The following is a 22,079-nucleotide window of genomic DNA, read 5'->3' on the forward strand; positions in this document are numbered from 1 at the left end:
ATAGATTTGAACTACATTTGGAGAGGCACATTTTTTTTTGTCAGGAATGATACTTTTTCCTGTCTAGCAGTGCACAGCTCTGTGTCAATTTGCAAGGAGGAGGTGATATAAAAACAGCAATAAGATTGCAAGAAAGCAAAGAATTAATGAAGAACGGCAATTTCATATTACCTGTGGGTCTATTTATCACATTCCACTTAGTTTTGATGATGAACAAATTGTTGTTGTGCTATAAATGTGACTTTAACTGGTCCAGGATTATTTTTTATGAGTCAGGTTTAAGGGGACTTTTATTTTGAAAGGTGCTGCCAAGCCAGAGTTATTGTAGCTAGCTTCACGCTACTGCTCTTTTGAGTTTACTGGTCTCATCCAGTGTATCTACAGAGCGTCTAAACCTGCAGGAACAGGTCACATTGATACGGTTCGGCTCTTCGGAGTATGTAATTTTACTGACTTGTACAAAGTACTATTGAGGAGAGTGATTTGCGTACTGTCTATTGTAGAGGATGGACTGAGACTACTTATTTTGTCGTTTTAAAGTCTGTAGGCAAACGGTGAGACGTGTTATGTAAAGGTTACGTGATGAAACCACTTATTTTTTTAGGAAGCGAAAATCATTTTCGTCTGGTTTCTCATGTGATGTATGTGGGCATTGTCCAATCACGGCTCTCTCTGCTTGATATTTGCTAGTGGAAATAGTAGTTCGGAGGAATGTGGAATGCGCTGCGGTCTGAAAAATGTTTCCAACATGTTTCGTCTTTTAGTTCATATTTGCACACATAACTGAACTATAGTAAAGCTATAATCGTACGTGTAACTTCGACAGTACTTGTATTTTACCGTGGAATATTTTATTGAAAAAATGTGTGAAAAGCACAAGAAAACAATATAAATGGCCAATATAAGGAAATGCAATGCGTAATTCAAATACCAAGGCCCCAGTAACACGCTATAACTGGTTTTGAAATATTAGTGTTTTCCTTTTAATCCAGACTTAGATGTTATTATTTTATCAAATACATTTTATATTACTATTAGCAAGGACTGTAATAATATAAAAAGTGTTTGTAAATGGTTCTAACTGAATATTATTGTTTTAGCTGAATATTATGCCTTGTAACACTGCTGTATTTCATTGTGTAAAGTACAGTATATTAGGTTATCACTTAGCTGCCTAGCTTGTATTTTATGGCTGATTTCCTGTTCAGCAGGGGATATTTCATTCCTAACCAAGAGATCGTAGTCATGAAGTTCATATTCTTAAAATGACAAAAATGTTGAGTTATTCTTCCTGTCTAAAAATTACACTCTATGATTCACGTCAACTTTATTTACTGAATAATAATAATATTCCAAAAAAGCTTTCTCACCAACACTGTTTTAGTTCTCATTGTTTGTGTTTCTTCACAGGTTTTGTGCTAGCCTTAGTCTTTTTATTAATTTATTTTTATGCATTGTTTCTGCACAAATGTTCCCTGTAATTAATATACAGTATATATAATTGAATTTAAGCATAAAGTCAGACTAGATAAGGGCATCTTAACAATATTTTGGGTAGTGTGTAATAAGTTTTCAGTTCATAAGCAGGCTTTTTTCTGCAGTTGATGGCATGCTCTTTCTTGTTTTTGCTAGGGATTTGGGGAAAAAGAACCTAGGCTATGGCCAAGCACATGACGGACAGCCACCGGAGGTTCCTCCAGTCTCTGATGTGCTGTGGGATCATAGAGGGCTCAAAGGCCAGGGCCCTGCACAGGCACTGCTGCGAGGTGCACAGAGGTAAGACAAGAAGATGCCTGTTCCTCTTTGCTTCAGCTGTTACCAAGAAATACATTCACACCTTCACTTTCAGTGTGGTGTTTTGAAATATTTCTTGTCCAATATCAAATCTGTTTATCTTATTCACTGCATTATGTCACTAGAAAGATGCTTGTATTGACATGCTGTTGAAAAATAACAATACTGTTGTAGGTAGCTGCGTCAGCATGTTTAGGCTGCAAAGGAACAAGTAAAGGTTTATTCCATGCTGGAAAGAGAAAAAAAAGCCTCTGTGGAGCCTTCTTTGGGTGTGGATCTTCTTCTTCACACACCACAGCTGAAATGTTGTATTTGTTGTTCCTTTACGTACTATTGTTTTTATGTTTAATATAATTTGCTACCAAAGCCTAATGAAAAGGTGTTCTTTCATTTTTTTAAAGCCACATATGTACGCTTAAATAACCTATAAACCATCAGTCCAATATCTATTCTGATGTTTCTTGGTTGTTCTGTGTTATGAGTTGATTCTCCAAACTCATTTGAGATCAGTAAGGTTTCCTACTTGAACATGGGTTGCAAAAAAAAATACATTTGCTTTTGAATCTCATGCTTTATTGTATCATCATGTGTAAAAGCATGCTACTTGATGATTTCTTTACAATTGTTTCTCTTTTTGTTAAAAACTCATGCTTCATTATTCACACAAGCAATGTATGTTGTTCACAGAATAAATAAACTGCTTAATTAAAAGTAGCAGTGAAAGTTGATCTATTAGATAAATTGACTAATCGCATGTGTGGATAATATTAGAACGTGCAGGCTAAAATATTTAGTAAAACACTATTTTCTGTTTAAACATTAAAATATTAATAAAATATGTCTCATTCTCTTATTCCCTGTCAATTTCTTATTGAACAGCAATAAACACCAGTCCAGGAGCTGGGATAAAAATGTGCAGAATTTCATTAGCAGTACAGTAATCTATATATTATATGGTATTATACTAAACACAATAAGTACAAACACCTGCACATTTTCAGGTTGTCCATACTTCATTGATCTGGTCAACAGCATTTATTAAATGCTTAAGGCTGTGTTGCTCAACCTCTGGTCCCACTGACCACCACCAGTCTCTGGAACAGTGCTGACTGGTCCTTGCTGAGACCTCACAAACTGAGCCATAGAGGCATAGTTATAATGAGTAAATTTAAGACTGTTTCTTCTATAGTTTTGCTTTTATCTTAAGAAGTTGACAAATAAGGAAGACCTTGTGGAGCTGATCTCTGGCGCAAAAAAAGGTTGATAAACACTAGTTTAAGGTACCAGAGATGCAGAATGACTCTCTGACTGTCTGAAATTGACAGTGATGTAGACATTAACTCTTACTTGCTAATACATTAGGAGCACCTACTGAATAATACAGTATATCAGGTTTCCATGGCCGAAAGAATAGTTCAAGCGTGACTGACTTGTCATTTATTTCACAAAGTTTAGAAATATTTGCTACCCAGTCAAATTCCATTGTTCTAGCAGGATCACCAAGTAAGGTGTGTGGCACTGAACTGCATTTTATACTGTTTTTACTGACTTTCCACAGGATTAAGATATAAGGATTGTTCTGGCCAGGAAAGGTAAATGAAGTCTGGGTTATTTTTCTGAAGCCACATTGCCTGCCAGTGAGAAAATTCATTTGACAGGGAGTTCCAAATATTTTTATCCAATGAGAGGATACTTTTTCAAAAGAATGCATGTGTATACCAGCCTTTGTTTCAAGTTGCTGCCTAGCAGCATTCTTATGTGCAGTTTATTGTTGTAAGTGTTGTAACATTGCATGTCGTATACCTTCTGGTGAAACTGAAAGATCCAATCACTAGTGACAGTAGTGACAGTAGTGACAGTGTTAAGCATGGTACTAGAATATTCACTCTACATTCAGAGACTTAAGCACCTGTATTTTAAGGGACTATTGTAGATTTAACAAAACATGATAAAAATTATATGACTCAGAGCATCAATAGATAATCAGATTTCTCAGGAAATCTACATCATCTTAGTGGTTCAGAGCTAGTTTGTAGTGTTTTTTTTAATTTAAAGCCATTATCAGCTACTCCCTCTAGCATGCCTGGAACCCACTCCGCTGCCCCCTGGCTCCCCAAGACAGGCCATATCAGAACTACTAAACACCTGCACTGTGAATAATTAGGCTCTTTTCATTAGTGACCTTATTACAGAAAAAAAAAACTTGATTTTCTGTGCTTAACCGAAACCTGGCACAGACAGAATGATGGTCTCCTGTTCAATCATCTAGTCCAGGGGTGGGGAACCTTTTTTCTGCCAAGGGCCATTTGGATATTTATAACATGATTTGTGGGCCATACAAAATTATCAATTTAAAAATTAGCCTGCTATATTTGGTCAAACACTTAATTAACTCACCCCTAATGTGATGGCTGGAGCTGCTTCTCTTTGGTGAGGCGTGTGATATTAGCTGGTATTGATGATGTTGCTATCCAACGTTCGTATCATCGACTCTTGAGGTCTTTTCTGTGTACTGTAATTTCCTTAATCTTCATCTGAGATTCAGTTTGTGCGAGGATTGTTGATCGTGGACGTGTGGATAAAGGTTGGATTGGAGTTATTGTGTCTGTCCCGTCATGTATGTGACGTCGTATGTGTCCTGTCTATCCCGTAATGGACGTTCCTTGCTTGTCCCTCAAAATTTACGTTATTATTATGATTCACTTAATATAAATTTATGTTGCTATGAAAAAATTTCTTAGATTTATTGAATTTCGAGTCCCGCCTGCGTAGGGCTGGGCGATATGGCCAAAAACATTATCACGATAAAAATGTTCATATCAGTCGATATCGATAATTATCACTATAAATGTCAGATCATTATTTCTTTCAAGTTTAAAGGCAGATTTTTTCTCCTGAGTGAAAGTTAAACAACTTTTTATTTTAAGAACACAACAAACACTTGCCAAACAGCAGAAACATTAAACAAATCTGTTAGCTGCCCGGTCTGCAACACGCACGCGCACTTGCGCAGTATTTTGTGCGCATGTGCATATCATGCGCAAAGCATAAACATAGATATCGAACATTTATCAAACTTTTGTTAAAATTCTGTCAAGGAAAATTATATTGCGATTATTATCGTTATCGAATTATCGCCCAGCTCTACGCCTGCGGTTGCCTTGGCAGGGCCAGACCAAATGAAATGGCCGGACGTTCCCCACCCCTGATCTTGGGGGTATGGGTTGTTTGACCTCCCTAGTTTTTCAGGCAGAGGTAAGATAAGATAAGATCACTTTATTGGCCATATGCAATTTCTTGTATTAGGAATTTATTTTTTTACATACCCCAATTTGCTCTCCATGAGACACACAGATAGGGAGAGAAGCATGGGGTCAGAGCGCAGGGCTTTGCACGATTTATTTTCATTTTTATGCCTCAGATTTAAGAGGATCCTTATTCTTAAGGGACTTTAATGTACATATTGATTCAGGGTCTTAGCTAAGGATTTTTTTCCAGTTTAGCTAAGGATTTTCTAGCTCTGTTCGGATGCTTTGATCTAACCCAGTTTGTTCATAGTACAATGTGGTACACCAACCATTTGCAATCAATAGATGGGGCGAAAAGTTTTTAGATTGTCCAGAGCCTTGGTTGGCTTTTTTGGCACAGGGGTAATGGCAGCAGTTTTGAGGACTGTTGGTACAACATCAGTGCTCAAGGATTCATTTATTATATTGAGGACAATGGGGCAGGGAGAAGTGAAACAGGCCTGAAATAATGTGGTAGGAATGGGGTCTAATTAGGGCTGGGCGATAATTCGATAACGATAATTATCGCGATATAATTTTCCTCGATATAATTTTAACAAAAGTTCGATAAATGTTCGATATATATGTTTATGCTTTGCGCATGCGCACAAAATACTGCGTGAGTGCGCGTGCGTGTTGCAGACCGGGCAGCTAACGTGGTGGTGTTTACCCGCACGGTGGGGCTGAGTGGAGAAATGAGCGACACTGAAGCAAATGTAGTGCTGCCAACGACCAGCTCGAAGGACGATGACATCGTCGACAGAAAAGGTCATTCAACTTCGGTAATTTGGAGATATTTTGGCTTTTTACGATCAGACATAAAACAGAGCACTTTAAACTTTGCAGTCTGTCTGAGCCATCTTCTGTGTGTGTTTTATCACACTGCAGTATTTAATTTTTCTATTAAGATATTTATTTTGTACATTTTACTCATGCATATTTTGACATAAAAAAGACTTGAATACTCTCTACCTCAGATTTGTTTAATGTTTCTGCTGTTTGGCAAGTGTTTGTTGTGTTTTTAAAATAAAGAGTTGTTTAATTTACCAATTAACTGTCTGGTTTCTTCAACTTTCACTCAGGATAAAAAATCTGCCTTTAACTTGAAAGAAATAATGATTTGACATTTATCGTGATAATTATCGACTGATATGAAAATTTTTATCGTGATAATGTTTTTGGCCATATCGCCCAGCCCTAGGTCTAATATAAAGGTGGCATTGCATTGTTATATGTCATTACACAGCCAGGAGTGCAGGAAAGACATGATCAAAACCACAACCCACAGCTGTGCCTGAGCAATGTTTTTTTTTCTGTGGGCTGTGCTCTTCTATTAAAGGTCATGCTTTCAGCCATTTTTTAGTCTGGTAGTTCTTAAATACTTCAAAAAATCCCTATGTTTAGACTACTCATCTTCAGTGTTCATACCTGATCCATATTGTAACTATTTTTAAAAAAACAGCTTTGTGTCATATTTACTGTAATGTACTATGGAAATTCCTAATTTAATCAAAGTCTCTTCAGTGACCCCTGTTACCAGATGAATTTCAGTAATTATTAGTACCATCAGAAAAAGTATCTGTTAAATAGAAATGATTTTTTTTCCTGGAAGAGTGGCTGGGTAATTTAAAATGTAATTTAAACCTAATATGCAAGATTATGTGTTGTGGAAGTTCACTCAAGCTCTGGCACAGCTTGTTACTGTGCAAGTCATCTTGAAATCGCTTTCGCCTTTTAAAAATAAATCAGTGATATTACAGAATGAATTGTCCATAGGTGCCTTATATTGCTTGAACAGGTTCATGACAATGTTTTATTAGGAGAAACGCTTAGTAGTTTATGGGTAGGGGGTATTTAACTTAATATGCTGTCATGTTAAATTCTGTAACTGTAGATGTAAAGGAGAAGTTGTTCATAATCTGTATTTTTAAGTGTTAAGAAATTTACTTGAAAACAGTGTCACTACTTGAAACTATGAAACCCTTAGTATATAACTTGGATATGTTGGATTTTTTATTCAGGGACTCAATATAGTATAATCTTAATACCCAAGGTTAATAATTCCGAAATTATATACCACCTCAAATTATACCACTGCCACAGGAATGAGACAGTAGTAGTGCCATACATTTTCTATGATTTAATAAACAATTGACTTGTTTCTCCTTCTTGTTGTCCAACCACAGTACATTATCCCCATGAAGGTCTAGATGACTTTATTCGTGTGATCAACACTCACCTCCAGCCTATGTTCATGCAGATCCGAAAGGGGATGTCAGAAGAAGATGGTGTGCAATACTACGCTCTGGTGAGCTAAGCTGTAATTTAATTCCCTTTCTTTCATCAAGGTCTCATTTTTTTCCATCATCCCTCAGTCATGACCTGTCTAATTGCTGTAAAATAACCCCATTGAACATATGGGCTATCCTTGGCCAAGCCATGAAGAAGAGTCCCAGTAATTCATCATTCCATTGACACAGGTCTCCTGTGTTAATGTCAAGCTCTATTCTTATTTAAAAAGTGAAGTTACCTGTATGTTTGTGCACTTGTAATGAGCCTGAAATGAAAAACGTAATGTTACACAAACTGGAAGGAAACATATTGGTAGAGTCTGTAGTAAAATCACATTTTATGTGATGATAATTAGAAAAAATTAAAGTCATAACTGCAGTTAATTTTCTCCTGGTTTTGGGGGAAATAAGAAATAAGAATTCTTCTCATATGCCAATGATAAATTAAAATATTAAAGACTACACATTAAGACGGAGCTTTTCTAAATATAAGATATTCCATCCAAGCTCAGTCAATCTTACTGTGAACCTGCTATACAGAAAGCTGTAAACTTGTGAAATTTCCTGGCCAGGTGAATAATACTGAAACAGATGTGACAAGAATGGCCTCTGATTACTCTGACACGGAGTTGGAATTGTTCAGAAAAGCAGTGAGTACATGGTTCTTAGTCTCAGATTTTATGTTATTTTATAGTTATGAGTAACTAATAGATTAAGACTTATAGAGTAAGTTTTATTATGTTTTAAATTCTGTACTGTATTTGGACATAATGCACTTAATGGTCCTAGATTAAATAGTAATCCATATTGTTTATTTTAGCACCAATTTCCTTGTCTGTCAGTTAACATTTGCGAATCAAAACTAGTCTATTTTATTATGTGTTGGATTCATGAGTTTCAATGTTATTTGCAAATACAGTTTTACTTTTAGGAGTAGTTTCACAGACCTTGTTAAAAATAGTTTGAGAATGAGAACACGGTCATCTCAAAGCTGCAGTTATCTTATAATTAATCAACTTGGTTGTGAGCCCAAGTTTATCTGCTGTTGTTTTTCACCTCCTGCAGTTTCAGAACCCTGTCTGAGAAGGAAACCAGTGAAGGAGGAACACTTTATCTGTTTTTTTGTGTCAGATAATGTTATAAAAAAGCAAAGCACAACTATAGGGTAACCAATCCAATGTAAATTCTGTTAAAGTATATCTGCCAAATGAGATTACTGATTTAACACACTACTGTATTACATTCGGGGGTTCCCCTTTGTTTTGGGGGTTCTAGAAACAGTGGTTGGGAGCCATTGCTTTAGAGGACTATGAGTCCACCGCATTCAGTTGTGACAGATAAGGTATTTACAGACCTAGGAATGAATGGTTCTTAGGGTAGCCTTTGATAAGGGGGTCCTCCGATGACCAAGCAATACTTTCACATCAATTTCTGGCCTGCAGATAGCACGATACCTGGGATATGGGAAAATGCTTTTAAATTGTTTGTACCCAGATGAGTATAGCAGGTCATTAACATCATAATTTTTTCAGGCTATTTTCTATCCACTAAATTTGCATATTTTCTGCTTCACTTATAACAAACATGTGTTGATAAATATAGATGTTCTCTAATCAAAATGTTTCTGTATAAACTTGAAGCCCTGAAATAATCTTTCTGTATGAACAAATAGTTCATTTGAGGATTGAGTATTTTAAAGGTTGGTATACTGTAAGAATTTTTTTAAATAAAGTCAAATCCCATTTGAGGGATTTTGTTCCAGAATAACACTGGAGTTTTTCAAAATTTTCTTTTGCTTTGCTTTAGATGGACCTGATTGTGGACTCTGAAACTGGAACAGCCTCATCCACAGAAATCCTGAACCTTGCAGACAGACTGCAGCCAAAGAAAATGAAAAAGAAAGAAACAGAACAAGTCCTTCAGAGACTGGTTCAAGACAAGTGGTTGTACGAGGTTAAGATACTATATTACGCTCCCATGCAGTATTAGGAATTTCAGAACATCTTAATGTTTTAAATCTGAATAGAAAATGTGCTAGATTTGGCTAACTTCTCCTGTGTTGTTCTAATAGTCTGGAGCTTGGTTTGGGTGGTAGTACAGTGATCCTAACCAAGACTCTTAAGATCTTACTGTTTCTTATGGGATATATAGCTTTGTTTTTTTCTGATATTTGGTGAATGTTGTTTTATGTTTGATAGAAGGATGGCGAATATACTCTAAGCACTCGCTGCATTATGGAGATGGAACCCTACATCCAGAATATTTACCGGGACCTGGTAAAGGTTTGCAACATCTGCCGCAACATTGCTATTCAGGTAAAGATGCCTTTATGTAATGTAGCCCATAAAAAGGAATAACAGACCTCTTATGTTTAGATTGCACCACACCATTATAAATTTTATGGATATTTTTTTTTGTGGCCATCTAGCAAGACCCCATTTAAATCAAAAATGAAAATCACTCAGTGTGAGGGTGAAAATGTCTTGAAGCTCCTATGCTCCTTCACAGCAGGTTTCTGTTTTGGTAATGGCTGACATTCACGCAGGGTGGTTTCATTGTGCGGCGTCACACACATTAGGAATAGTGCCAAACCCATTTCACACAGGAACCTATACACTTGTCACAGCAGAGTGGTTTCTATCAACATTATCTTGAAACTCAGTCTGCAGCAATCAGACCTTCTGCCAGCACAGCATTCCTGTGTCCTGGATTTGATTAGTTTAATTAAAAATAAAGCTTAACATTTAAAAAGGTATCAGAGGCATTTTTGAAAGATTTTAAAACGTATTAAATGACTCAGTTAATGTTTATGGCTTTGTTTTTTAATAAGAAAATACAACAGTGGGTGTAATCCTGAATGTGTCATTCTTCTAAAAATACACACCAGACATGCGTGGTCCAGTCTAGAGGTAATTTCAGCAGAGGAGGGAGACTGATTTCTCTCACCCGTTAGACTTCATTTGGATCCACAGAATTGTGTGATTTTAGCAGAATAAGTCAAATGAAGTGTATATGTTTACTTTATGATAACATTAGGATAAATGTCTGACTCAGTTTTCAGATTTATTATAAAATCTTTGTAATTTTTTATTCTCAATGTAAATTCTTCTGAAAACATCAAATTCCAGTAGTATTTTGTCATGCAGTTGCTGGAGGCATTGTGAATGTTACAAACTGGATTGGTTCTCTTCAACATTATGAGGGCCATTTCTATTATTGAAAGTATGGTGTGGGTTGAGAGGAAGATAAGCTCTTTAAAGACTACTGAACATTATATCATAAAAGTTGAAATAGTAAAATAGTAAGTTCATACAATATTTTAAACAATCCTCCATCTCTCACTGTTGTCAGTTTAGTCTTTTTTCACTTGTGAAACTGAACACATTGTTTAAACACGGGGTTTGGTGGTGGGGTTTCAAATGCAGAAAACAAAGCAGATATTGACTTGAGCCACTTAAATGCACCTTTTAAAGGATTCAGAACTTAAAAGTATGATCTTAATAAGGACATACAGTGGATGGTCTTGAAAGTTTCATGTTAAATGGTGCTCTGTAGCCTTTAAAGACCACTTTAGATTGATGGGTAGAATACAGAAACAGCTCAGGAAGATTGTCGTGAGAGACAAATCCAACACTGATTTCTCAAACTGTAAAATTCCTCTTTTAGGGTCAGATGTGTGAAAACCCAGAGTGTGGCATCAAAATGCACATACCATGCGTGGCAATATACTTCAAGGGTCGCACCGATCCTCGCTGTCCTTCTTGCAATGAATTCTGGCCTCATGAGATTCCAGGTATCCATTTTATTCATCTGCTAAATTTCTTGTATGAATTCAGTGTATTGTAAGCAAAAATAGCTACAGGTCTGATGCTTAACACTCTCAGTTTGTCTTTCAAAGTGGATATGTACAGTATACTTTTTACTACATGGTGACTAAAACCATGTAGTTTTAGTAATACTTACTAAAGTACTGTATTAAGAATTCTAATGAATTAATAGTCACTTGTGCAAATAATTCAGTCTTGATCCAATATGAATAAATGAAAAAATACACATTTTACGACATATTGCTATAACTGCTGTAACATTTTATGGTACTTAGGCTTTGAAGTTGGTTTCAACAACCTAAAATGAAGCATTCCTCATCAGCTTTCCTTTTTAAGCACTGTTGAGGCTAAGCTGTTTTCTCTCTCCGTTCTGACAGATATCAGTTGCCCTTCACCACAGGCACCCTCTCCTGGCCAGGCTGTGGCAGCGAAGGAGAACACTACCCCAGACACTGCAACCTCACGCTCCAAGAGATTGAGGAAGTGAAGCTACTGTTATGTCATGTGACACACTTCATAAAGTTAGCTTTTAATTTAATAAATAGCTTTTAATTTAACTATCAATTTTTTTTAGTTTTTTTAGTTTGCTATGATAGTCCTCATTATTCATTTTGTTTGTTCCATGAACTGCATGCATATTTTTTTCTCTACTATTGTTGTTACATGAGAAATAGATTAAACAACAACTAAATATCAACATTACTGTTTGTCATCGGATATGACTAAACCTTTACACTGTATTTGCTGTACTATTCAAGTGTATTTTTAACATAAATAAAATATATTTTGAAAGTGAACATTTGAAACAAATTATACTGCATCAAATGTAATATTATTTCCTTTTACAAAGTGAGCCATGGCATTCACATCATTCACATTAATTCTAACCTCTGCACAGTAAGGAAAATTGGGTAAAAAAGGAAAAGCCCCAACTACAAGCCATACTAAATCATTAATCTGAAGCAGAATAAAATTGTAATAAACCTGGCATTAATTTTTAGCAGAGTGCTTCTGGGGAAAGTCTGCTTCATCACAATCCAGAGAATCCACACTTTCAGAAATGTGAGTTACAAACTTCAGTTTAATTTTTTTAGTTAGGACCACCAAAAACTGACAGAGAAGCTGACATCAAGAGATCTCACATAATGCCAGTACTTTGCTGGGATGAAAAGAACTTCCCCAGGGTGCAGAACACACTCTTGAAAAGGAGCCTTGGCAAAATTGGGGAAGTGTTCCAGGTCTGGATTCTCCACTTCCACCTGAGAAAAAAAAGGATTTTTGTGGTTTCTTATTCACTAGAAATGGTCTCCCCTCTAGAATAATAAACATAAACGGATTAAATTTTGTACAAAATCATTTAAACACCTTGAGTATTGAAATGACAACTTTGTTTTCCCTGTATTGTTGTGCTGGTAGCTTTAGGCTAAGAAGTACATCTCATTTTGAAACCTCTGGTTCCCCAAGACTCACAGGGGACTCACAATTTTGCTTACTCTGTAATATTAAATACTGTATGTCACAACTGTCTAGCGATTTAAAGGAATGGTTTTTTAGTTTGTTTTTAAGTGCAATGGAAATTCAGTAATCCAAAATGCATGTGTTTATGTTTCCTTTTTTTCTGAAGAGCTAGGTGTCTAGTAGTCTTTACAGAGGGTGATAAAACAACTATCATATGAACTATGGCACTGTGGAGTAATGAGTACCACATATAACTGGGGCAATAGAGAATACTGCACGGGCAACAGCAGTGCACACCAGATGGTGCTGCTGCAGCAGCAGCAGGTGTTCTTGCAATTTTAACCCTGTACACATATCGCTTTCTGGTGGATACTGGTGATGTAGCACCTTCTGCCCTGTTGCTGTCCGTGAGAATGTGACCCAGCACAATGGAATCAGAATCATACAGTAGTGCTGCACATTCATATTCGTATAAGTTAAAGGTTTTCTCCTCCTTTGCTACCAAAATGAGACGAGTCTCTACAGCAGACCATGTTTCACAGCACTGACCACAATTCCCTGGACACTACTCCTGCCTGCTCCCTCTCTCTTGATTATGAAATACAGTAGCGCTCGGCCCCAAGATTCCTTTCATCCGGAACACTGAACTGTAATAATACTTGCTGCCTTCTCATGTTTAATTCAGAGACCAACAAGGTCCTGTACTTCACCAGCAATTTTATAATGAACAAAGCTGAGATACTGGATCGATGCTAAGAAGACAAAATCATTTGTAACTTTTTAATTGTACAGCTGCCTGTACTGGTCTGCTCTAATTAAACGCTGTATATTTCTGAGGGTGGTAAAGCTACACTAAGGTAGCAAACATGAGTAGTAGTGTCTTTCACATTATTTCTTAAAACCCACTTAGGTGAATGGGGGGACAGTAAATGTTGATCATGAGTGACTAATTTCTAAGTGTGGACTAGTTTACAGGCATAGGTATTATATCTGAATCATTGTGGCAACAGCCCACAAAGTTCTGCCTCAGCCGCCCAGGAGAATGGAAAAATGCAGTAAAAGGCTTGTACCTGGCTTGTGTTGTGTAACAGCCCAGACTGGTGAGGATACACTTTCTCAGTGTCTTCTGGGGAGTACAAACGAATGTATTTTCTTCCAACCACCTGTTATATAGAAAAATGAAATATAATGAAAAATGAATATATCTGATCTGAGAGCAAATCATAGTGCAGATTTATTCAACGTGTTCTTGGTATTTTGTCACAATAACCTGGGCCAGGAAGTTCTGCAGTGGATCCTGGTGTAATGGAGAGACAGTACCCGCAGGCCCAATCCAGGCATTTATAGTGATGTCATCTTCGTCTCCCTCACCAAGGCAACAGTAGTCAGGGATACTGATGTCCTGCTTAAGTTCAGGGACCTTGAAAATAAATCACACAGGTAGGCACAACATTTTCAATCTGTCAAACAGTTTTAAATTAAAAAAAGAAAGTGTATTTGAAACATCATAAAAATAATTCCATGCACTTGTTTATGCTGCAGAACTCTTATTTTCTTTCAGAATCAAGTGGATATATTTTGTCATTATAGCTGAATCTTACGATTATGTTATGAAAGCCTTCTCTAGACACAAGAAAAATTGAAGCCTTGACTACCTAAAGACATACTGTTATGGCAATTATTATTTCAAGGAAATAAAGCAGCAATGATACTGCATTTCTCAGTCTTAAAATGTCTCTCAATGTTGCATTAAAGAACCCCTTCAACTAATTACAACAATTCCCAGTCCTGGACCTGGAGGGTCAGTTTGTCTGCAGGTTTTCTAGGTATCTGTGTGCTGCATTTTTATATTTATATTGTTGTTATATCTCTGTAAGCCAATAATGAGCTGATTTAGGAACTGAGCGGAAAAACAACAGAATCTCCTCCCACCAGGGCCAAGATGGAACAGGAATTAGTGAATCTGAGTTCATCCTAAGTCCAAGAATCTGCAATATAACTCCTGCAGACAACTTACAAACATAGTATGATGGGTGAGCTAAAAACCTGTGAAAGAGAGATCCAGAGATCCAGATCCAATTTCCTTTCTAATCAAGAGCTACATTTCTCACATTCTCTCTTGAGATTGAAGTTTTTAAATTTATAGACCAGAGTCTGTTACAAGATTGCAGTCAGACTTTTTGTTTAAAATAGAATGACAGTAGCTGTATGGTGCAAGTGTGTTCTCACCTGATCAAAAAGCTGGTGCTGGGCTAGATATCCTATGCCATTCCCCCTTTCCTGTTAAAGACACTGTAGGTTACACCTCATAGTTCTAACCAGCGCTAAAGAGACCCTGATATCAATTTGTAGACCTACCGGTTGGAGAATGTAGTTGTCTATGAATTCATTGACTGTCAGCAGAGTCTGTGACCATTCATCATCGGTGTATCTAGATCCAATTTCAACTGGCACAGTCCGGCACCCAGCTACCTGCCTCAGGTATCCAAGACTGGCAGAAAGTATTAAAGAGCAAAATAACTAACAGACATTCATTGCAAAAGTATTTAAGCACAAGTCATAAAACCTACTCCTTTCTGGTAGCATACCTGGAGATCATTCAGGTTTTATCTGTCTGTCCAGGAATGTCAGTCTGCTGCCAGGGTAAATGTTAAGCATTTTGTGTCTGCTAAAGAGAGGATGCTTACATGTTTACTCCTCAGAAATATAGTCACTGAAACTAAGAATGCTTGTCCCATTTCAGCTCAAGCTATCCTTTCTCCCTTTGTTAATACTGTATCAAAAGGCTACATCTTCATTTCTAGAAGAAAATGTTGCATTTTTTAAATGACTGCAGTACATAAGAGAAAACTAAATAGAACTTAACTAAAAGATAACTAAAGAACTTCCATCCATTTTAAAAGCTTCTTGCAATTCACAGTCACGGGGAGCCAGAGCCTATCCTGGCAAGCAATAGGTGCGAGGCAGGGTACAGCCTGAACAGGACACCAGTCCATCGCAATAACTTAAAAACTTTTAAATCTCAATTTTTTGTGTAGTTCATCAAACAGTTAAGATGAGCTGTAAGATATAAGAAAATAGACTAGTTTTTCATTTGTGAAACAATAAAGTAAAATAGCTACCTCCACTGATGGTCCTTGAATGCAGACCAATGGTTTATAATGCCTTCTAATATAACAGGCTTCTGTGGGATCAGATAATCTGTTCTGAAACGCTCCAACGCTGGACAGTGCAACCTAGGAAGCACCAGTGCTGGATTGATTTCTGGAACAGAAACTAATTCTGTCCTCAATTTCTGTAATAAAACACAATTGTGAAAATATGTATGTTTTGTGAGTCTGCAACACATAGAAGATGCTCCATTGATAAAGTCTATTAAAATAATCAGAAAAGAAAAAAGAGATTAGATGTGACTGAACCATTGGGAAATTAAGTATAACATAATATTATAACAGTGCATGCATCAATCTTAACAATTAGAATATAAAATCAGGTTTCAGACTGTGAGATAGGAACAGATGGATACAGAGTCAACAGGAGAAGAATACTTATAAATAAAAAACAGAATTCTAAAGACTCAAAAATGGTTTAACACAGAATGATTCTTAAGTCTCAGGAGTCACTTACAGATAGGTTAAATGAACTAAGTCACAGCAATCTAGATTAAAGGCAATCAAGAGGAGATTTGATCCCAATATATAAACACCTAAAGAGTAGAGATGGGGTCAACCCAGGGAATGTCTTTAGATACAGTAGTGAAACAATGACATGGTGTCCTAACTGGAAAACAAAAAGGTATTAATTTTGGATGTTGAATAGGAAAGAGCTGTAAGGCATTTGGAACAGGCTTCCCAGACAGCTTATTGAGGCACAAGCTTTGAGCTCCTTTATAGCCTGTCTCCTTCTTTCTAACAGTCTACCATATCTAGATATCCATGATATTAGTGACTTATAGCGTCTACTGTATAGTCGACAGACTCTTTGCTAGGGCAGGGGATGACCCAGTTGTTGTTCTGAAGAGATACACTGTTCTGAAGATATTGGAAAGATGTAGCTATATATATTAAAATTAAATATATATTAAAAATTAATACAGGTTCTGGATCTTGTTAGAGGAATCAAGAGTCTTCAAATCTATGTGGGTCAAACTAATTGAATTGTACATTCCAAAGGTATAGTGTTAGGAGTATGCTATTGTGCTATATATGCTAAAATGCATATTGTGAGAATTTAATACTGTAGAATTAAATTAAGGACTTACAGTGCCTTGCAAAAGTATTCACCCCCCTTGGACATTTTCATATTTTATTATGTTTCAGCATGGAACCATGGAAATACATGATGTATTTAACTGAGAATTTTTGCTCCTCAACAAAAGTACTCTGAAAAAAAAAATCCAGACATTTTACTAAATTAATTAAAAATAAAAAACAGAAAATAATTGAATGCATAAGTACTCCCCCCCCAGAATTAATACTTGGTAAGACCACCTTTGGCAGCAATTACAGCTGTGACACTGGAATCTTGACACTGGAATTTTTGCCCATTCTTCTTGGCAAAATTGCTCAAGCTCCATCAAGTTGGATGGGGACCATTTGTGAACAGCAATTTTTAAGTCATTCCACAGATACTCAATCGGATTGAGGTCTGGGCTTTGACTGGGCCACACTAGGACATTAACCTATTGGTTTTAAGCCACTCCAGTGTGACTTTTGCTGTATGTTTCGGGTCACTGTCCTGTTGAAAGATGAATAGTCTTCCAAGTCCCTGTGCTCTTGCGGACGGCAGCACGTTTTCCTCCAGGATTTTTCTGAACTTAGCTCCATCCATTTTTCCTTTTATCTTTATGAGTTTTCTAGTCCCTGCCACAGAGAAGCATCCCCAAAGCATGATGCTGCCACCACCATGCTTCACTGTGGAGATGGTGTTCTCAGTGTGATGTGCTGTGTTAGGTTTGCGCCAAACAAAGTTCAATTTTGGTCTCATCAGACCATAGAATCTTCCTCCAAATTGCTGAGTCTCTCACATGCCTTTGGGCAAACTCCAGCCGAGATGTGATATGAGTTTTTTTCAACAAAGGTTTTCTTCTTGCCACCCTTCCATATAAGCCGGATTTATGAAGTGTGGATGCTATTGTTGTCTCATGCACAGTTTCTCCCATCTCTGTCATGGAGGAGGTGCTGTAGGCCTCTTGGTGGCCTCCCTTACTCTTCTTGCCCGGACATTCAGTTTTGGAGGATGGCCAGTTCTGGGCAGATTCACAGTTGTTCCATATTTTCTCACCTTTTTAATGATGGACTTCACTGTGCTTCGAGGTATATTCAATGCCTTGGAAATTTTCTTATATCCTTGCCCTGACTGGTATTTTTCTAGAACCTTGTCTCGGATCTGCTTGGAATGTTCCTTGGTCTTCATGGTGTAGTTTTTCCTTGGAAATGCACTAAGTGGGGAAGCTCCCAGACACAGGTGTATTTATTCTGAAATCATGTGGAACACCTCAACTGCACTTGACTCCAGCCAAGTAATTATGTGACTTGGAGAACAGAGGTTACTTCAGAGGTAATTTAGGTGTGTCAAAGCAAGGGAGTGAATACTTATGCATTCAATCATTTTCAGTTTTTTATTTTTAATTAATTTAGTTAAAATGTCTGGATTTTTTTTCCAATTTGAAATTATAGAGTACTTTGTGTTAATGAGTGGCAAAAATGTTCTAATGTTCTTACATGTTCAGCACTGGAAATGTACAAATACTGTTTACTATATGGAACGATCCTGCAGTGAAATGAAGACGTTTTAGAACAATACGAAATGTGTACAAATGTCAACATTTGGCAACTCCGCTGTTGCTCAGAGCATTTTCTCATAGTATCACTTTCACTAAGTAAAATGTTTCTGTGTTACCAGTTTAACTGCCTTAACATGCAATTCAGGGAAAGCAGTTGCGATAAACCTGGAAAAACAATGCCCATTTAAGCCTAAAGCGATTTGTTAGAAGGCAGTTCATCTTGGTGAATAAACTCTTCACTGAGAAACTTTAACATACCTTCAAACAGTGGGTGTCATTAGGGTCAGTATTGTGAAGTCCCCTTTTCTTCACCCTATTCTGCAGGATACCAACAAGCTTTTGAAGCAAATTGTCCATGATGGCTGCTCCCATCAACAGTCCCATGTCACATGTTTTTATAGCTTCCTGCACAGTTTCTTCAGTTGGCTTGCTCTGACATAAGGCAGCTGTTTTGAAGAGGCAGCCATAAGAGTATACACGCCTCCACTCCTTATCAACGTCTTTCCATGTACCTGTGTTTAGTTTCTCCCAGGAGAAGTCCAGGATGATCTGACTGATCTGCAAAAGTTGAGATGCCACTGCTTGTCCATACAGCAGCTCTTTAGCCTGTTGTAGCATGGCGATGATACTGGGGTCAATCTTCTCATTGAACTGTTGTACAAACTCCGCCTTGCTTGGGGGTAATGCAGTCTTTATCTCACTCCACAGGTAAGCCATTTTGTACTCTTCAAAAAATGAAGAGGAAAAACAGTATCAGCAGTCTAGATAATTCTAAACTAAAATGTCATTTTCCTTAGTATCAATGTTAAGAAGAAACAAGAAACTTCAGAAAAAGCAAAATACACAAATGAATCACAAGCTTTAGTCTATCATGTCAAATGAGACTAGTCATTTTTGTTTTGCTGTACATGCCAATAATGAATCACTCAATCACTCCCATTCCCCCATCTTTACAGAACACCAAAAGACATTACAGTTAACCCTCAGTTTAAAGGGCTAATATGGTTGAAGGGGTGTCCATTAAACTACAGATAACATTTCCCGAATTATATACTGTAAGTACATATTATATAAAGACTTAAGAACAAAAAATCATATAAACTGATTGTTTAAACAAAAATTGCAATGAACATAATGAAAATTGTTCCTGTCATTTTTATCACAATATACACTCATTTGTTGTAAATACTGTATAAAATGCACTAAAGGCTTGCATACCAAACACAACTGACACCCATTTCAAGCAACTGATATTCCTGAATTTTAAAACTATTTAGTATTTATTTTTACCTTATTTATTTATTATTTATGCATTTCCCCTTTATCTGAGTGTGTGTTCAGTGTTATTCAGTGTTAAACTGAATGTTTACTGTACTACACATACAAAAGCGAGATCTCAGTTTGGTATTTCAGCTCTAAATGTATTTCTATCATTATATATACATCATTTTAGGTGAAAGTTGTAAGTTTTTTCACACAAGCATTGCTAACCAAATCGAATCCCATTGTATCTCTCAGAAAAAGCACGTGATACAACCCACTACATACGACCTAAGCATTATGAACAAATTTAAATCAACAGAGCTATTGCCTTTATATCACCTTTAAATGTCGCACTACAAACATTTTTACAACAGACTTATAACAACCAAACCTGTACAATGTTTTAAATCTCAAACGTACTTGTTTTAAACTTTAAAAAAACTAATCTTTTGTGTCTACAAAACACAGGACGTCGCATGCAACCAAGGTAAAACAGTCTCTGCGCGCATGTGAACTTAAATTCACTATGGCAAGGCAGCGAAACCTTTACGGGAAAACACCCGTTAAGGTTTGTTTTAAACAAACCTTAACATTAAGGTTAACATTAGAACTCTCCAGTGTGAACACTTACTCGTATGATACATTTCATGCTAAACTGAAGAATATTTCACAAATGTTCTTGGACTCATCGTGTGTTCAAATCAGCGATCACAAACAGAAAAATGTTTAGTTTGAGTGCGCTTGATTAAAATAGACATCGCAAAAACGACATAAGATTTGTTAATCCTGGTAGCGATTAAGAAAAACGTCTAATTATATCCGTAAATTACTGTAGCACTCTCGATATAAAGAACTAATGTATAGTATAATAAATACTGAGTTCAAATTGCATGCTCCTTTTCAGTTTGTGCTACATGAAATACTGCCCGAGTGGAAAACTGAGCTTTCACTCGTCTTGGTTCAAGTTGAAGACACAAACTTCTGTTGCCACAGACACGATTACAATTTGACAACTTGATACTGTATGTAACTGGCAGGAATATTAGAATTCCACTTTAGGATTAAGACATAGACATAAATGATTCACAGGAACTGCATGTTTCTGTACACGTATTAACATTTGTAATGTGCACGGTACACATACAAACGGTACGCATTACACTACAGTATGTAATATCCGACTTCCACCGTAAGAAATGTGAGTTTATGGCTGATTATGCCTGTGTAGACTCCCCAATGAACTTCGCCAGGTTTAAAAATTAAACATGTTTATTAACATTCACTTTGGTTTCGTCAACAAACAAAAAAAAGGGAAGTTTTCCACAATACCAAAAACTATTCCACAAAACTTAAGTAAACTAAACCCGCACCTACACAAGCACATCAGAACCGTTGCGCTCTAATTTCCACCAGTTTTTTAAAACTAAACCTTCTAGAATTTCCCTTAAAGAACATTGGCGATTGGCCGTCTTAAAGGCATATGCACAATTTACGCAAACAAAACAACGTGGTTTTCAAATAGAATATCAACATATTTACAGGATTGTTTTTAAAGGAATATAACCAAATTAAAACATTACATGGCTCCTACATTACCGGCCTCGATTTGTTCTTAACCTACAATGGAACAATTACCTACAACTTAAATAAAAGGAGCTATTTCAAGGACTCATTTATGTCCTTAGGAACTTAAGGAAGTTCTCACAGTTTGATTTAGTCAGTCTTTAAGAGTCGGATTCTTTCACATGGCTGCCTTCTTATTCTGCTTCCTGAAGGAGACACATTTTGGTAATAGGTCCGTCTAAAACATTGATCTTTGTTTTAATCCGTACTTGTCTCACAAGTCCCCTTTTATCTGGAAAGCACTCCACAATCTTCCCCATTAACCAGGAATTCCGCGGAGCAGTCATCCACCATCAGGACCAGGTCCCCAGGAATGAAGTTTCGCTTCAGCTGGGACCATTTTTGGTGTCTTGAAGCAATGTTGGATACTCCTTTGTCCATCAACGCCAGAACAGGTCTGACATGTATTAAACCTGTCTCCATCTTCGTCTTAAATACAGGTCTTCCTTACTGAATAATCCAGAAGGTAGCAATGGCTTGGTCTTCAATGACAACAAGTGGTTTGGTGTTAAGGCCTCCAAATCATTGGGGTCTGTGGATACTTTTGTTATCAGTCTGCTGTTAATTATGGATTACATTTCGCACAATACTGTCTGCAGTGGAATTGAGAATTTTCCTTACAAATCTAATTAATTGCTCCCAAGGTCTACCATGATGCGATCCAGGAGGGGGATTGAATTTCCAAGAGATGTTATGTTGCAGAGGAGTGTCATGGATCTTGGCGTTGTTCCATTCTTGTATGGCTTCTCTT

At 36.9% G+C, this 22,079-nt stretch overlaps 2 protein-coding genes across 4 annotated transcripts; one reads left to right on the plus strand and one right to left on the minus strand.

Annotated features, from left to right (window-relative positions):
• The first annotated feature begins 315 nt into the window (after positions 1–315).
• Positions 316–12,009, plus strand: nsmce1 (NSE1 component of SMC5/6 complex). Of its 2 annotated transcripts, none has more exons than XM_088936688.1 (8): positions 316–436; positions 1,633–1,776; positions 7,268–7,389; positions 7,945–8,022; positions 9,179–9,325; positions 9,571–9,687; positions 11,039–11,165; positions 11,577–12,009. In XM_088936688.1, exons 2-8 carry the CDS (start codon positions 1,659–1,661, stop codon positions 11,684–11,686), a joined length of 819 nt encoding a protein of 272 aa, XP_088792814.1. In that variant the 5' UTR covers positions 316–436; positions 1,633–1,658; the 3' UTR covers positions 11,687–12,009. The 2 variants fall into 2 exon arrangements, with proteins under 2 accessions (XP_088792814.1, XP_088792815.1); XM_088936689.1 differs by having other exon boundaries at positions 9,574–9,687.
• Positions 12,010–12,266: 257 nt separating this feature from the next.
• On the minus strand, positions 12,267–20,606 carry kdm8 (lysine (K)-specific demethylase 8). 2 transcript variants are annotated; one of them, XM_088936728.1, is made up of 8 exons: positions 20,337–20,606; positions 18,701–19,167; positions 15,780–15,952; positions 15,016–15,148; positions 14,887–14,937; positions 13,928–14,077; positions 13,728–13,820; positions 12,267–12,458 (listed from the first exon to the last, which is right to left on the minus strand). In XM_088936728.1, exons 1-8 carry the CDS (start codon positions 20,347–20,349, stop codon positions 12,294–12,296), a joined length of 1,245 nt encoding a protein of 414 aa, XP_088792854.1. In that variant the 5' UTR covers positions 20,350–20,606; the 3' UTR covers positions 12,267–12,293. The 2 variants fall into 2 exon arrangements, with proteins under 2 accessions (XP_088792854.1, XP_088792855.1); XM_088936729.1 differs by lacking the exon at positions 14,887–14,937.
• Between the last annotated feature and the right edge of the window lie 1,473 nt (positions 20,607–22,079).

The sequence above is a fragment of the Atractosteus spatula genome, chromosome 18, assembly GCF_055471065.1.
Source record: "Atractosteus spatula isolate fAtrSpa1 chromosome 18, fAtrSpa1.hap1, whole genome shotgun sequence".
Taxonomy (NCBI): domain Eukaryota; kingdom Metazoa; phylum Chordata; class Actinopteri; order Semionotiformes; family Lepisosteidae; genus Atractosteus; species Atractosteus spatula.

Bases quoted from the DNA above. Each gene is read 5' to 3' on its own strand.
- nsmce1 (XM_088936688.1), top strand. From the start codon at position 1,659: ATGGCCAAGCACATGACGGACAGCCACCGGAGGTTCCTCCAGTCTCTG. The intron at 1,777-7,267 runs GTAAGACAAGAA...GTCCAACCACAG, and splicing joins CTGCTGCGAGGTGCACAGAG to TACATTATCCCCATGAAGGT. The intron at 8,023-9,178 runs GTGAGTACATGG...GCTTTGCTTTAG, and splicing joins TGGAATTGTTCAGAAAAGCA to ATGGACCTGATTGTGGACTC.
- kdm8 (XM_088936728.1), bottom strand. The intron at 15,149-15,779 runs GTAGCTATTTTA...ACTTTCTGCCAG, and splicing joins TTCAAGGACCATCAGTGGAG to TCTTGGATACCTGAGGCAGG. The intron at 14,938-15,015 runs GTAGGTCTACAA...TGTCTTTAACAG, and splicing joins ACAACTACATTCTCCAACCG to GAAAGGGGGAATGGCATAGG.